This window comes from Fundulus heteroclitus, unplaced genomic scaffold (assembly GCF_011125445.2).
Source record: "Fundulus heteroclitus isolate FHET01 unplaced genomic scaffold, MU-UCD_Fhet_4.1 scaffold_86, whole genome shotgun sequence".
NCBI classification, from domain to species: domain Eukaryota; kingdom Metazoa; phylum Chordata; class Actinopteri; order Cyprinodontiformes; family Fundulidae; genus Fundulus; species Fundulus heteroclitus.
Window position 1 is genome coordinate 482,708 of NW_023397318.1, and position 17,295 is coordinate 500,002.

The 17,295-nt window shown below is 37.8% G+C and overlaps 1 protein-coding gene across 2 annotated transcripts in view; it reads right to left on the minus strand.

Annotated features, from left to right (window-relative positions):
• Window positions 1-10,699, minus strand: part of cep85l (centrosomal protein 85, like) — a 51,252-nt gene extending 40,553 nt beyond the window's left edge. For both annotated transcript variants that reach the window (XM_036134610.1, XM_036134609.1), the window contains exon 1: window positions 10,186-10,699. In XM_036134610.1, the coding sequence (XP_035990503.1) occupies window positions 10,186-10,234 (49 nt within the window). In that variant the 5' untranslated portion in view covers window positions 10,235-10,699. The remainder of the gene's footprint in view (window positions 1-10,185) is intronic.
• Window positions 10,700-17,295: the final 6,596 nt, after the last annotated feature.

Below are 17,295 nucleotides of genomic sequence, written 5' to 3' on the forward strand. Positions count from 1 at the left end.
TATATATAAATATATATATATATATATAAATATTTAAAACATTGAATCTAAAAATTGGACTATTTGCTGATATTTTAAAGTTATCCAATATAAATATCTCAATCCCTCAACTACTTAAAACTATCAATGAGTTTGGTTATATTTCTGGTTACAAACTTAATGAATCTAAATCCACCATCCTATTTTTAAAAACAGGCTGAGAGAAACAACCCACCAATTTACAAAACATTTCAGGTGGCAAAAACAGCCTTACTTACTTAGGCATAACAATTACTCCAAAAATAGATGATCTGGTTCAGGCTAATTACACGCCAGTGGTTAATTCAAAAATGGAATCACTTGATAGATGGTCTTCCTTGCCTGATTGGCCGTATAAATATTCTCAAAATGAACACACTCCCTAAATTCCTATATCTATTCCAGGCTATCCCTCTTAATCCTCCTGACGTTTTTTTTTTGTTTTGTTTTTTTACAAAAATTCAAACAATCCTAAATAATTTATTTGGAACAACAGACGTGCCAGATTTGGTCTATCACTATTATATCTTCCATACGACAGAGGAGGGCTTTGTGTGCCAAATTTCAAATGGTATTATTGGGCTGCTCAGCTCTCTAGTGCATTCCAGCTGGTTTTCTCAGCAACTGTTCAATCGTGGGTAAATATAGAAAAGATAAACACCACTCCATTATCCCTAAATTCTTATCTATACTCAAGGAAATGCAAAGAGTTATTGAAAAACATTCCAAAACCCATTTGTTAAAAACACTATCTGAGTATGGTATGATGTACATAAATTCAAAAATGAAACACCAACACTATCCCTATACAGCACTTTGGGTGGTCAGCATGACTGGAAAAGCGCTATATAAGTTCAGTCCATTTACCATTTATCCCAATTCTCCCCGATCTGGGGCAATATGACATTTGCACCAGGTAAGAAGGACATGGGTTTTAAAATATGGCACGCTAAAGGTTTATGCAAAATTTCAGATTTATTTGATAAAGGGATTATGATGAGTTTTGAAACAGAAATTTGACATTCCAACTAAACATTCCAACTATTTTTTTAAGTTTTGTCTTGGGTACTCAAATTACTCTAACATTACCCTCTCTTACTTCTATAGAAGAACTGGCAACAAATTGCCATTCCAAGAAGGGCCTAATATCCCGCTTTTATAACGCCATTAAAGACAGCTCCCAGACATCCTCAGAACACAAAAGAATGGCATGGTGTGAAAACATGAAATGTAATATAACAGTAGAGGAATGGCAGAGGGCCTGTCTGAAGGCACAGACACATTCTATTAATACTCAATGTAAATGAATCCAATACAAATGGTTGATGAGAACATGTGTTAATCCAACATTATTAAATAAATTTAATTCCAACATTTCGGATACATGTGTTAAATGTGGAGATAAAGGCAATTTGATTCACTGCCTCTGGGAATGTCCTGAGATTCAGAATTTTTGGAAGGAGGTCTTGGATAAAATTTCACTTATTGCTGGTACTAAACTTAATCCCTGTCCTAGGTAATGATTTTTAGGAATTTTCCCACTCAAACCCAAATAAGTAAGGTTGATCAGAAATCCATAACATACTGTTTGGTGCAGGCCAAATATAGTATAGCCAGGTTTTGGAAATCTGTAATCAGACCCCAATTAAAAACTTGGATATCTACATTATCAAGCTCTCTTGCCTTGGAGAAACTCTCCTTTATGATTAAGGGCAAATATTATGTGTTCAAAAAGATAAGGGAAAAGTTTTTGCTATTTTTGGACAATATAAACACACATGACAAAAGACTGAATGTTCTCTGGCTAAATTTTGCTTATGTTTTTATTCTCATAATTGCTGTAAGTCTGTTGTCTTTATGTTAATTCCAAATGTACTCGCTTGCTTGGGGAAATGTACGAGGCTGACACACTGAAGTCGTGATGCCTGGATTTGGGGAGGACGATGCCATCACCCCACACCAGGGGCCGTTCTTCGTACGTTGCTTAAAACATCCAAGATCAAATGAGACATCCAAGCTAATATCATCGGGCTAATCGTGATCCGGTTAATTGCGTTCTTCGAACACACCTGTTGTTTATGATTAGTATCGGTGGATTGAGTTATCTGAGATAACTGCGCGTTTATGCGTCGGTTTAAAAGGGGAAATGTGTCGATAGTAGAAACATTGATCAGCAGCGCTGCTATTGGCTGTTCAGCATGGCCAAAGAACGCACACAGTTTCTCTCCCAAGCAGAACAGGAGCTTTTAATGGAAGGTTATGCCAAATTTGAGCCATTAATTAAAATGACAGGGAACACCTCAAAGTCTGCTAAAGCCAGGAGAGAGGGCTGGCAAAAAGTAGCATACAAATTAAATGCGTAAATACTGTCCATGGTAGATGTTTCTATCACTTTCTACAGTATGAATTTTTGCATTTTAATAATGTCATATTTACTTTGTTCTTTTATATCAGAGCCTCCATGGGACCCACTAGAGCATGGGGACAAGTAAAAGAGAAGTACAAGAATATTCTACAAAATGGTAGCCTTTAATTATTATACTTTATTTAAAAAGGCACTTGTTACGTCAAGAGCTCCAAATTTTAGTGTCATTCCTTAGACACTGGAAGTAAAGGACGCATGCAAACTGGGAATTTTAACAAAAAAATAAATCTTTATCTATAAAAAAATTAAGTTTTACACAGTTTACACGGTAAAACTGTATTGCTCCGTGTCTAGATAATAGATACATGTTTTTTTCTAATACAATATACGCCTCGACAGGAAGCAAGCCTTTCAAAGTAAACTAAACTTCACAATAAAATGCCCTGAACAAATCGTCTTACTGAATATGATAAAAATAAAAAAGCAGGGGCGCGCATGTAGCGCAGCGGGTAGCGCGACCCATATACAGAGGCCTTAGTCCTCGACGCGGTCGACCCGGGTTCGAATCCGACCCGCGGTCCTTTGCCGAATGTCTCTCCCCCTCTTCTACCCCCCTTCCTGTCAGCCTACTTTCGGAAAAAGCGAGCCACTAGAGCCACAAAACAATCCCTAAATAAATAAATAAAAAAAATAAAAAAGCAAACCATCATACAAATAACTTAAATATTTTCTATTTATGGCTCTAACACCACTTTTTCCTCTTTAAAAGTCACTGGTAAATGATGTGTTTGTCTGTTTATAACAGCCACCAAGAAAAATCTCTCTACAATTACACTGTCGCGCTGCGCTAAAGGATCCTGTCTATTGCGCAATACACGATTAATTCGAAAAGCTCTAAAATTATTCTTGCACCTTCCGCAATAGTTTGCTGTCGTAAAAATGGACATGGCTACGATAGACTTCCCTATCTCCTCCGCTTATACAGCTGCAATCTAATCCTGTTTATGTGAGACCCTCACAAAGAGTGAAATAGTTTTTATTTTACTTGAAAATGAAAATGCAAGTTAAAAGTATTTTAATGTACTGTAATGGTTATTCAGCCAAATAATATCAGCAGAAATCCGCTGTAGATCGCTAGGATGAGAAACGGAACCTTTCTGTCATAGTCCGTGTTTCCAGGTGCTCCCTCCCCTCAGAGGAGTTTTAGGAAAGAAAGAGAATGGTTCGGTGTTCTTGATCCTGTGATCATTCACTCTGTTTTTCAGGTTAGTACAACATGAAAACAACCTCAACTTATCCCTTAAGATTCAATAGTTTATGTGAAGTTACTGGGAGACCGTTTATGACATTTTTGAGTGCTTTAGATCGAGTTTTGGACACTATAAAAAGTCCGCGATGTTCGCGGGTTGTGCTGTTGTTATTGCCGTGGCAACGGGCGGCTTTGTGACACTGAAGATGGCGCCGTCCACCACATGTACTAAACACAGAGAGATGGTTGTTTATATTCATCTACAATATTACTACTGTTGGTTACCTGATTACTTGACAACAGTATTTTATTAGGTGAAGGGTTTTGTTATCTTTACATTTATTATAATACTTTAATATTTCTTCTCTTTACATTTCCAAATATTTGTGTTTAAGGGTTTACTGTACACTATATGGTTTATGAAGATAAGTGAGCCTTTAGTACACTTATTGTTGTTGGAATGGTTTGAACATATTTGTTATTTTCCATTTTTATTCCCCATTTGCAATGATGTCAATACGTTTTGAAAAGACATATAGAGTATTCTGAGCAGCTTTAAGCTAAAGAATATTAAAGTGAATTCATATTGCACTATAGTTGTGATTAGCAGCACTATAAAAACTGCACTGGCTAACAGTATTATTTGTACCATTTAATGGCAGCTATATGGGACTAGTACCTATACAGAGAGTGCCCGTGGATATATATTTCAATGTGAAATGATGATGGGTTAAGGTGTTTATTGAAGTCAAAGCGTGATACTGAGTGTGAGAGGAACTAATGTATTTTGACAGTTATATGGTTATGTTGAATATAACAATAGCTTTATGGTTATACTGTATTTCTGTGTTCTATGGGAACAGTACAAACAACAACATTACATACTCACCTGTTTAATGGACACTGGACACTGCACATTCACCTACATTCACACATATCATACTTACCTGACAGTGACACACACTCACCTACTTACCTGAAACATACGCTACCTGGAAAAAAGGGAATAAGAACTGTATACACGTTCGTATGCACGTTGTACCTGGAAGAGGACACTGAAAGAGACACTATTGCAGATTTTGGGAATATTTTATTGGTTGCTTGATTGATTGTTTTGTTATATAATTATGAATAAATGAGAGGAGTTTTGGGAACGAAAGAGAATGGTTCGGTGTTCTTGATCCTGTGATCATTCACTCTGTTTTTCAGAGCCCAAAGCCAGCGAGACACTGAACACTCATCTTTTTCAATATTGTGACGTGGTACCCGGCCCAGCTTGGGACCCGTTACAAATTGTGGGGGCTCGTCCGGGATCAGCGCCGCCTTCCGGTTGGAATGCTGATCCAGTGATACCAGAACCACGAGACCACGGTGACCAGTCGTGACAGGCCAGCAACCAGCCAGTGGGTGTCCAGGAGCAGAGATAAGACAAAAGATCTCGCCAGGGAGCTGCACAGCTGAAGTGGAGAGGCACAGCACATCAGTCACCAAGGATCAACACTGCTGGTTTGTCACACCAGTAGTTACCCCCAACAAGACATCGACTCATCATTAGAACCACACACCATGTCCCAGCAACGGAAAGAGGTGGTGTAGAACATCAAGAAGAACTTGTTTCAACTATCAAGTGCCCACCTCTATGAGGTTGCGAGGGACCTTGTATCTGGCAACGAAATCGACCAACTTAGTCCAGCTGATGAGGAAGGATGCCTGGACTATGTCATCGCCTACATGCAGTCTGAAGACCTTCTGGGAAGCGAGGATGAAGGTTTGAGCACACTGCTGATGCTGAATGATGTCATCTGCAAGATATTAGATACAGAGTCCCCCGCTGCCGCCACGCCACATGCCGTGCTCAGTGCCAGCCCCAAACCTTCTCCTTCAGCCCACACATTGACGCCACCCAATCCCCATTCCAACCGCCCTGACAGTACAGCCCCTTCAGACCCCATACCACCGCCATCTGACCCCCCGAGCAACAGCATCATCATGCCTCCCCACTCCAACCCCCCCAACAATGCAACCACCCAGCCAGGAGAGGAACTGAGGAGAATGTATGAGGAGCTGGGTAAGAAACTGAGACTATTAGAAGCTGCGGCTGCCTCCCCCGCCCCTACACACAACCACCACGGTGGGACAGCATCAACGCCCCCTCCACACACCACCCCGGAGAGGATGATTCCCCTGAAAGACCTCCCCTTTCTCCAGCGCAGAGAGTTCAAGGTCCATGGAGGCCAAATTGGAGACCAGAGCTCAGAGATCAGCTATAACAGCATCAGTAAACAAATCGACGAGGGACTGAAAGATGGCTTCCCGGAGACAGAAGTGGTCCGGGGTGTGCTGAGAATCATCAAACCAGGTACATTCAAGGACATGCTGTCGAATAAGGATGAGCTTGCTGTTCCCGAACTCAAGGTCTTCCTCAGGTCCCATCTTGGGGAGAAGGCAACCACGGAGATGTTTCAGGAGCTGATGTGTGCCCGACAAGCTGAACAAGAGTCACCCCAGCAGTTCCTGTACCGCATGATCGGACTCAAACAGAGGCTCTTTTTCCAGTCAAAGCAGGCTGACACGGACATTTCTTATGACCCTAAGACCATCCAAGGGGTCTTCCTCAACACAATCTATCAGGGCCTGGGAGCGAAACACGCCGACCTTCGACAGAGACTAAGACCCCTCGTCTCCAACAGCCAAGTCACAGATGAGGAGATCCTCGGTCAAATGACTAAAATGATCAGCGACGAGAATGAACATCAACGCAGACTCAGCCAGCCTCCCCGCCAGAAGAACACACAGGCCCACACTGCCAAGGTGGAGACAGGAGGTGGACAGACGGATGACAAACTGAGACACACAGAAGATACGCATACTTTCCAGGCACGCACGCATACTCATATACACTCCAGAAGTGCCATGGACTACACACAGTAGAGACATTCGGTACCTCGCTCAGAAAAACTTTATTATTTTTCATATACACTGTTTACAAGAAGTTTGGACTTTGGGTTTTTCTATTATTGAGGTCAGGTGTCAGGAGCCACTTCTGTTTGTCGGGGAGTGTGTGAGACCCTCACAAAGAGTGAAATAGTTTTTATTTTACTTGAAAATGAAAATGCAAGTTAAAAGTATTTTAATGTACTGTAATGGTTATTCAGCCAAATAATATCAGCAGAAATCCGCTGTAGATCGCTAGGATGAGAAACGGAACCTTTCTGTCATAGTCCGTGTTTCCAGGTGCTCCCTCCCCTCAGAGGAGTTTTAGGAAAGAAAGAGAATGGTTCGGTGTTCTTGAACCTGTGATCATTCACTGTTTTTCAGGTTAGTACAACATGAAAACAACCTCAACTTATCCCTTAAGATTCAATAGTTTATGTGAAGTTACTGGGAGACCGTTTATGACATTTTTGAGTGCTTTAGATCGAGTTTTAGACACTATAAAAAGTCCGCGATGTTCGCGGGTTGTGCTGTTGTTATTGCCGTGGCAACGGGCGGCTTTGTGACACTGAAGATGGTGCCGTCCACCACATGTACTAAACACAGAGAGATGGTTGTTTATATTCATCTACAATATTACTACTGTTGGTTACCTGATTACTTGACAACTGTATTTTATTAGGTGAAGGGTTTTGTTATCTTTACATTTATTATAATACTTTAATATTTCTTCTCTTTACATTTCCAAATATTTGTGTTTAAGGGTTTACTGTACACTATATGGTTTAGGAAGATAAGTGAGCCTTTAGTACACTTATTGTTGTTGGAATGGTTTGAACATATTTGTTATTTTCCATTTTTATTCCCCATTTGCAATGATGTCAATACGTTTTGAAAAGACATATAGAGTATTCTGAGCAGCTTTAAGCTAAAGAAAATTAAAGTGAATTCATATTGCACTATAGTTGTGATTAGCAGCACTATAAAAACTGCACTGGCTAACAGTATTATTTGTACTATTTAATGGCAGCTATATGGGACTAGTACCTATACAGAGAGTGCCCGTGGATATATATTTCAATGTGAAATGATGATGGGTTAAGGTGTTTATTGAAGTCAAAGCGTAATACTGAGTGTGAGAGGAACTAATGTATTTTGACAGTTATATGGTTATGTTGAATATAACAATAGCTTTATGGTTATACTGTATGTCTGTGTTCTATGGGAACAGAACAAACAACATTACATACTCACCTGTTTAATGGACATTGGACACTGCACATTCACCTACATTCACACATATCATACTTACCTGACAGTGACACACACTCACCTACTTACCTGAAACATAAGCTACCTGGAAAAAAGGGAATAAGAACTGTATACACGTTCGTATGCATGTTGTACCTGGAAGAGGACACTGAAAGAGACACTATTGCAGATTTTGGGAATATTTTATTGGTTGCTTGATTGATTGTTTTGTTATATAATTGTGAATAAATGAGAGGAGTTTTGGGAACGAAAGAGATTGGTTCGGTGTTCTTGATCCTGTTATCATTCACTCTGTTTTTCAGAGCCCAAAGCCAGCGAGACACTGAACACTCATCTTTTTCAATATTGTGACGTGGTACCCGGCCCAGCTTGGGACCCGTTACATTTACATGAAATAAGCCTGCTCTCGATCAGGTTTAAGATGGCGCACGTTGCTATGACAGCAAGTCCAAGATGAGTTTCGAAGAACCAAACGATGCAAGATCATGCCAAATCGTCAACAATCAAATCCAGCTAACTGAGTTAGCGACGTACGAAGAACGGACCCCTGGCTTGTGGACAGTGATTAGATCTCTTGGACTGGATCTCAGCATACACCACTGAGATATCAAACTTAAAGTACTTCGTCTCGCTGCATTCAACTAATGTTTGTCACCTTAAATGTTTGAGTTGTTGATGTGTTTTCTATTGGTTTTGTTTGGTATTTTATACATTTGTGAGTTACTTGTCTGTATGTCTTTTTTGAAATATACAAGATAAACAGATTGTTGGGGAAAAAAAAGAAAAAAATTGTGTACTCCCAACCAATTTATTTACCTTTTCCAAAAAAGAATTAAAAAATAGAAAAAAATTTCCAGTAGTGATCTGGCAGTATTGGCTTCATTTAATTGCCATATTAGGGATTCACAACACTTTTATATGAATTTCAGTTAGAAAAGGATTTATTACTATCCATCCCACTGTCCATCTATCTCATGGATGCATATTAACAGACATAAACACCCTTTTTTCTTGTTAATTTTTACTGATGGTAAATCTATTGGGAGGTTTTAGGGAGGGAGAAAAAGTGCAAAAAAGCAGCAGTAGCATCTGTCAGTGGCACCCTCAAAATGCTACAATGGCCATAGCACCTACCACTGATGTCAGCTCTCCTGCTACTAATCTCCAATGATGCCTGCTGGGGAAAATGGTCTCTCACTAGAAAACCCATGCTTTTAGATCAATCCATCCAGATTTTGACAAATCACAGAGTGCCTGGACTTTCTCTCATTTGATTGGTACAAATTCTAGAAAACTTCAGGAAAAAAAATCACAGAAAGATATGTGAGAAGTTGCTGCCCAGGAGCTAAATCGTGTTTCTGTTCTGTTTTTCCCTCTGTGCAAGCTTGCCTCTATTTGTGAGGTTTAGAAAAGTGTTTATCTGTATAATATTTATTTGGATGGGTTTGATGTCTATAGTAGGTAGCAGAAAGAAGCACTGCCTTTTCTGTCAGTGGGTGATCAGCACAGGCCAAAATTGCCGGTACCTTTTTCAGGGCTTGACCATCATAAATGTTAGACAGAGACAGCTGCTTTATGCCAATTATTTTACAGGCTGATTTGACAATATCTGACATTTGTCTTTTATTCTGCCCTGCAAGATTACCATAACACGTAAAAATACAAAAACTTAAGATTGATTCAATAAAATTTTCTCTGCATTAGAAGTCTGTGCAACAATTTTTGGAGGCTTTTTAGTTGGCAGATATGTTGAAGTCTTGGCTCAAACTCTTCTGGTGATTGTACCTCTCTACTGTTTCCACTTGTGAACCTTGATGGTAAAGGGGATTAGAGGGAGAAGGTTAGAGAAGGGAAAAGGGTAGACAGTCAAATCTTGTTTTATTTTGATTGTTTTTTTTTTCCTTTTTTTTTTAAACATTCCAATCACACTTATTCTAAATTTTCACTAATTTAGCCTACATGTTTCACAACTCACATACTTAAATTGAAACTGCCACTTGTCTGTCCAGGTGAGGTATATTTCAAGCTCATCTAGTCTCAAACCACAGCAAATAAACCCAGCTTATCCCGTTTTCATGAAAATAATAAAGGTTTTATTTAACAACAAATTGTGTTTTCCGTAATGATTTTTTACTGTAAAACAACCCATTCAGGTTGGATCATTCTAAGTGTTTAAGATTTCGAAATAAAACGCATTAAATGTAGTCAGAGTCGTTAAATGCAGCGGAATAGACCTTGAATCAAGGGCCCAATCAGAAACTGTGAATAGGATGCTAACTTCATAGTCGGCCTTAAACCTTCTCTTGGTAACATTGACTCATCCAGTAAAAGTTCACAAGCATCTTACCTGCTTTATTAGCTTCAAATCCGGCTTCAAAGTCACTTCTGTACCACATTGTCTTTGATTTCGGGGTGCAGTAAAACCAGAATCCGGTCAGAAGACCAAGAAGGAATATAGCTCACGAGAAAAAACACGAATACTGGCCCACACATGGCTTCACCTTAAACAACTACAACCAAAAGCTGGCTTTGCTTTTGAAAGCTTATCCATCAAGAAATGTTCGCCTGTGTTTCCGTTAGCCAGCAGCTTTTTGAGCTAAAAGTCGTCTCCAGCATGAAGCTCCTCCTCCTTCTCCTCTGCAGCAGCAGCAGCAGCAGCACAGGGACTCCCCATGTGCGGAAGACCTTTAAAAAAATCATCTAACGTAATACACAACAGAGTTACATCCGAATAATTTTTTTTAATATGGCCCTCATTAGTTATTCTTATTTGCTGCATTGGATATATCAATAAACTAAAGCCTAACACGTTCTCCACTTACATGTATATGCTTTTTACCAAAGACAATGTCAATGGTGATCATGTCTGACATGGATGAATATTCCGCACTGAGGGAAACTGTCAACCAGTTGCGTCTATCTGCCGCCAGGGGGCGGTAGCCAATAAAAGGAGACAGCCCTTAACTTCCAACTACACTCACATTGGGTGACATTTCAATGCAAGACTGCAAGAGTAAAAAATACTACTTTTTTCTGTTCAGTCCATGTACAGCATTTTGAATTGTCTTGTTACTAGAATGCACAATTATACAAATAAACGTGCCTTGCCTAAAGAGAAACAAGTGCTTTTTTTGGAATGTAGCATCGAATCATAAAATAAACACATAACAAAAGTTTTGTGTAAGAAAACACGAGTAGTGTGAATACATGTAGAAGCAGGATTGCAACATTGAATAGACCTTATGGTGTTGCAGATTGTTGCGACTCCAAGGAAAATCAGCCTAGTCGCTTGAGAGGGAAAGGTAGGGTCCTGTTTGTCTGACGCGCTGCCGTCACATGAGAAGAGAAGCATACTGAATCCAGGATTATATCTTGGACGAGTTGTTAAACAGCGGCTTTCGCTGTTATATATATATATATATATATATATATATATATATATATATATATATATATATATATATATATATATATATATATATATGTGTGTGTGTGTGTGTGTGTGTGTGTGTGTGTGTGTGTGTGTGTGTATGTATGTATATGTGTGTATATTTATTTGTGTGTGTATATGTGTATGTGTTATGAATAAAAGGATCAATTTGTTAAATCTAAACATTGTGGTCTTCATTATTTCATAACCGTGTCACATCTGAAACTTTAGGAACAGACTTTTTGGGGGAGTAATAAAGACGTAAAATTACTAATATGAGAATAAAAAGACCTAGGACAATAAAGTAAAAAAAAAAAAAAAAAAAAAAAACATAAAAGTGGTAATGTTAAGAGAAAAACGTCATATTATGATAATTAAGAGGCAACCTTTCCAGAATAGTCACAGTTTACAGAATCATTTCACTCCTGTTAGAGTGAAATGATTCTGGTTAGAATATTTTTATTATTTTTATTCTTTACGAGAATAAATTCAGGAGAAGGAAGCTAAAGAGATACGAAAACAAACTTGTAATATTACAAAAATAAAAATATTACGAAGACAAAGTATATTCTGAGGTTAAAGTCCCTCTGATACTGTTTAAGTGACTGAGTAACTGCAGATTTGCCACATTTAACATGGCGGACGCTCTGACGCATCGCAGCAGAGGCAGAACCCGCCCAACGACGCATCTACGTATATGATGCACTGAGCTATATTATACACTGGAGTGCTGATTTTGCCGAAAAACTGAAATCACTGGCCGCCATCTTGCTACGCACTACTCTCACAGAATCCCATAGGATTTGGTTGCAACAACAAGCAGTTTTCTGGCTGAGTGAAAACGTTTCACAGGTAATACTACAGTCAGTGGATGTACTAACACTATCAACTACTAGGAAATTAGGTGCTGAAATATTTTACATGTTATTCATAAAGAAAAAATAAATAAATAATATAGATATATAAATATATATACATATATATATACACACACACACACACACACACACACACACACATATATATATATATATATATATATATATATATATATATATATATATATATATATATATATATATATATAATGCAAAATATTTCAGCACACGACTTTCTCAGTACTTGATAGTTTTAGAACATAACATAAAAGTATATGGCATTTGACATTTTAAAAGTCTTAAGCTCCCCCTGAACATGAGAAAATCCTCGTTAGTCGATGCTGTAGCGCACATATTCTCTAGTTACTGGGGGGAAATAGGGAGTACCAATATGGCGGCTGGTGGCTTCAAAGTTTTTTTTTTTTTTTTTTTTTTTTTTTTTTTTTTTTTTTTTTTTTTTATTAATATATCAAACAAATAGTGTACAAAGACTCGTTGAGGTACAAACATTACAACATGGGTAGAAAACGTTTTAAAAAAATGGGTCTAAACAATAAGAACAGATACATAAACAATAAGGCCAATGAAAGATTATGGAGCAAGATTCAAAACAAAAGAAATGTAGAAATACTGGCAGTTACTTTTTTGGCAGATACAGATTTCAAATGTTTCAGTGAGGTGTAATACAGTTTAAATTGGTTAAGAAAAAAATCAAAACAAGGAGTAGAACCTCTCCATTTACAGCAATGTATATGATATTTGACAAGAAGGAATACAATATTAACCATATCTGATATTTTACTATCAAGGTCATCAACATAATACAATATGTGAGTGATGGTTATTTCTGGGATGTCCTCAATTTTAAGGGACAACCAATTTTTAATGTCTCTCCATAGTTTAAAGGAAAAAGGACAGGAAAAAAAGAGATGATTAAGGGATTCATCCGGAGATTCACAAAAGGCACAGCATGTTAAGTCAAATTTAAATCTTTTGTGCAAAAATTCTGCCACTGGGTAAATATTGTGAGAGATTTTAAAATGAGTCTCTTTAACCTTTGGTGAAACCGGCCATTTAACATACTTAGAGAACGCCTTCTCAAATATAGGCAAATTGGTTGTTTTCAAAAAACTGTTAGAGTAATCATTAAATAATTTGGATTTGAAGGCAGTCACAAGCATCGCATTATTACATTTTTTATCAGTCACACAATATTCTCCGATTTTCAATTTGGGTAAAGATGGATTAACATTTGAATATGTTAAGGTGTTTTGGATGAGATGGATCAGAGCGACAGGAATAGCTTTGCATACTTTTAGATATTCATTACAAGTACAGTACAGATTAAATTTGTTGGTAAAATCTCTATGATTTAGCAAAACACCATTGCTGTCCATTAAATCAGTTACAAACAAAATACCGTTTTCATACCAGTCAGTTTTAAAAATAGATTTTCTATTTATTAATATTGATCTGTTATTCCACACTACGGATCCATGAGGGGTAAAGTTGTGAGTAAATATCATCTTCCAAAAATGTAAAACTTGTTTATGAAAGTTAGACAGCGAAATGTTAATTTTGGTTAATTCAAAATCACATTTAAGCAAGAAATCCAAGCCACCAAGCTTTTTAAATATAGATTTAGGAATATGAAACCACATTGAATTGGAATGAGACAAAAAGGTCTTTAGCCAATTTATCCTAAATGAACCAACCAAAGCCTCAAAATCTAAAGCTCTAATACCACCTTTATCATAATCTTTAACGAGATGTGATCGTCGTAGATAGTGAGTTTTATTCCTCCAGATAAATTGAAAGATTATTGAATTGGCTTTTCTAATATTTTTGTCAGAAATAAAAGCAGAATGGCATGGATAAATTAATTTAGATACTCCTTCAGCTTTGGATAAAAGAGTTCGTCCAAAAATAGTCAGATCTCTCGTTAACCAATGACTCAAAGATCTCTTCATGCCATTTAAGCAACTACCAATGTTTTCCTCCTCTCTTCTAATAACATTTTTCGAAATTAATATTCCCAGGTATTTAACTTCGGACTTAACTGTAATAGAGGCAAGAGACGCCTCAGAGCTGGAATGGATCGGCAAAAGTTCGCATTTATTAATATTGAGAGACAGACCAGACGCTTTGGAAAACTTTGAAATGGATTTAAGCGCAACGTCTACCATAGTTTTATCTCTTAGAAAAATTGTTGTGTCATCAGCAAATTGACTTATTTTGAATTCCCTGTCAAAAACTTTGATTCCATGAAAATTTGAATTTTTCATAATTAGTAAGGTAAGCATTTGCGTTGTTAGTATAAATAATTTAGGTGAAATTGGGCAACCCTGTCTGATTCCTCTTGACATAGAGAAACTAGGTGTCATACTTGTTCCCAAGGAAACTGAACTACTTATATCACTGTAAAATAACCTAATTATGTTACAAAAGTTTTCCCCAAAGCCAAAATATTTTAAGGTTTTTATTATAAAGCAATGTTCCAGTGAGTCAAAAGCCTTAAAGAAATCCAGAAATAAAATAAAACTGTCACTATCAATAAAGTTCCGATAATCAATCATATCAAAAATCAGTCTAGTATGATGATGGATATTTCTTCCCTTTAAAAAGGCTGACTGGCACTCATTAATAATCAAACCTAATCCACTGTTTAAGCGATTGGCATAAACAAGAGCTAAAATTTTGTAGTCTGTACATAAAAGAGTGATCGGTCTCCAATTGTCCAGTGATAAAGGATCTTTGTTGGCTTTGGGGATCAGAGTAATCAAACCTCGCTTCATAGTGGGAGAAAGATTATTGTTTGAAATGCATTCCAGCAGGGCCTCAAATAATAGTTTTCGTAAATCTTTCCAAAAGAAAGTATAAAATTCTGTAGTTAACCCGTCTAGGCCTGGAGATTTACCCTTTGCCATTTTTTGTATTGCTACGTCAAGCTCTTCAATTCTTAAGTCATCTTCCATAACATTTTTAAAATCAAGATTAATTTTTTCAACAGAATCCTGAATTTCATCGAAAAAAGACTGGCAGTTGGATTCCGAATACTTAGAACAATAAAGATTGCTATAAAAATGTTTAACTGTGGCATGTATTAAATCCAGGTCTTCAGTGATATTACCATTAATAATTAGTTTCTGAATCTTCTTTTTGGACTGTCTCTGCTTCTCAAGATTGAAAAAATATGAAGAGTTCTTTTCCCCGTCTTCAATCCACCGAGCCCTGGAGCGAATGAAAGCCCCCCTAGCTTTATCTAGAAAAACATCATCTAGTTGAGATTTGAAAACATCGAGCTGACTCAGCTCCTCAGACGATAAAACTGGTTTTGAACATAGAGAATTAATATTGCCAATAAGTTGGGATTGTTTCTGTCTCCTCAGTTTTGAAGCAAGTTTGCCTGTCTTTATCGCTGTAGTCCTGACATTAAATTTGAACCATTCCCACTTATTTAAGGGCGACAGATCCATTATTGAGATATCCTGAAGAAGTTTCAGAACTTCTGCACAAAACCTTTTATTATTCAGTAGATTACTATTAAATTTCCAAGTTAAATTTGAAGGTGGTTTGGATTTACTTAAGGAGAGAAACAAGGTGACTGAACAATGATCTGTTAGAGGAGCGGCTGAGATTTCACAGCTTGAAATATTATTTAACATATTATGAGGGATTAACCAGTAATCTAGCCTAGAGCTCTGGCCATTTCCAGAAGGATTGAACCAGGAGTATTGTCTGGTATCAGGATTTCTAATCCTCCAGCAGTCTGTCAAATTTGTATTAGAGGTCAAGTTTACAAAAATATCGTCGTATATATGGTGCTGCCCCCGGGTGGGGAGACGATCAATCGATCCATCTGGAGTTACATTGAAATCTCCACCCAAAACAACCTGATCAGTGGCATATTTTGTTTTCCATTGTTTTATCATTTCTCCGATGTCAGCAAAAAATATACTATTCGTCGCTTTAATATTATATCCATATACACACACCAGAATTATCTTATTTCCACCAATCTCCACTATTACAGTTACCCAGTGGCCATTTGTATCACTGATATGCTCCAACAAAGAACCTGGGAATTTATGAAACATAATCATAACCCCAGCAGAATGTGAAGTACCATGACTGAAATAAATATGGTCACCCCATTGAAGTTTCCAAAATTTAGCCTCCTCATTGGATGAATGAGTTTCCTGCAGAAAAAAACAATTTGCCTTTTGCTCTTTGCAATAAAGAAAAGTAGCCTTACGTTTGACATTATTTTTCAACCCCCTAGCATTAAGTGAAAGTAAAGACAACATGAAATAAACACAGTAGTTGTGCAAAAACTAAGCTCAGGAACGATGAGCAGGAATGAGATAACAGCCAATAACAATTATAAGGAAAAGTGCAATAGCCCTTTAAACAAATACGAACATATTATGCCATACCAGTGGCAGTAAAGGAGCACAGCGGTGTTCTTAGTCAGGGTCCACTCTTCGATTATCGATCAGGGCAAAACCTTCCTTCAAATAGGCACGTTTGCCACGGCTCCTGGCTTCCTGAACCAGGGGCCACAGTTTAGCCCGGGCGATCCTGTCCTCCTTGGAAAAGTCCTCTCTGAAGCTGATGTGCATTTCTTTACAAACGTTAGCATCTTTGGATTTTTTCCAGACCTCATCTCGCATGGTTCGCAACCCGAACTGAACAATGACGGCTCTGGGAAGGTTGTTAGCCGAAGCGGCGTCGGCTTTTTTCCCCAATCTGTGAACGGTGTCGACCGTATCCCGCAGCCGATCCACGGAGACAGGAATGATCCTCGTGAGGATCCCGATGATGGAATTCCGTATGTTTTCATCATCTTTCTCAGGCAGTCCAGTCACTCTCAGGTTCCAGCGTCTCTTGTAACGAGCATGGTCCTCACAGGAGATCCTCAGCGCTGTGTTTTCTTTTTTGAGAAGGTTCACCGTAGCTTGAAGCTCTGCTATGGCTTTCTTATTTACATCAATGGCGACAGTATTAGCTTCAATACGTTTTTCAATACTTCTCAAAATTTCAGTCTGATTATCCATCTTTGTATTAAGCTCTCCTATCGCTCGAAGAATAGCGTTCGCTGTGTCTTCCTTACATTCAGTCTCCTGTAGCTTCATTTTCTTTTTAGTTT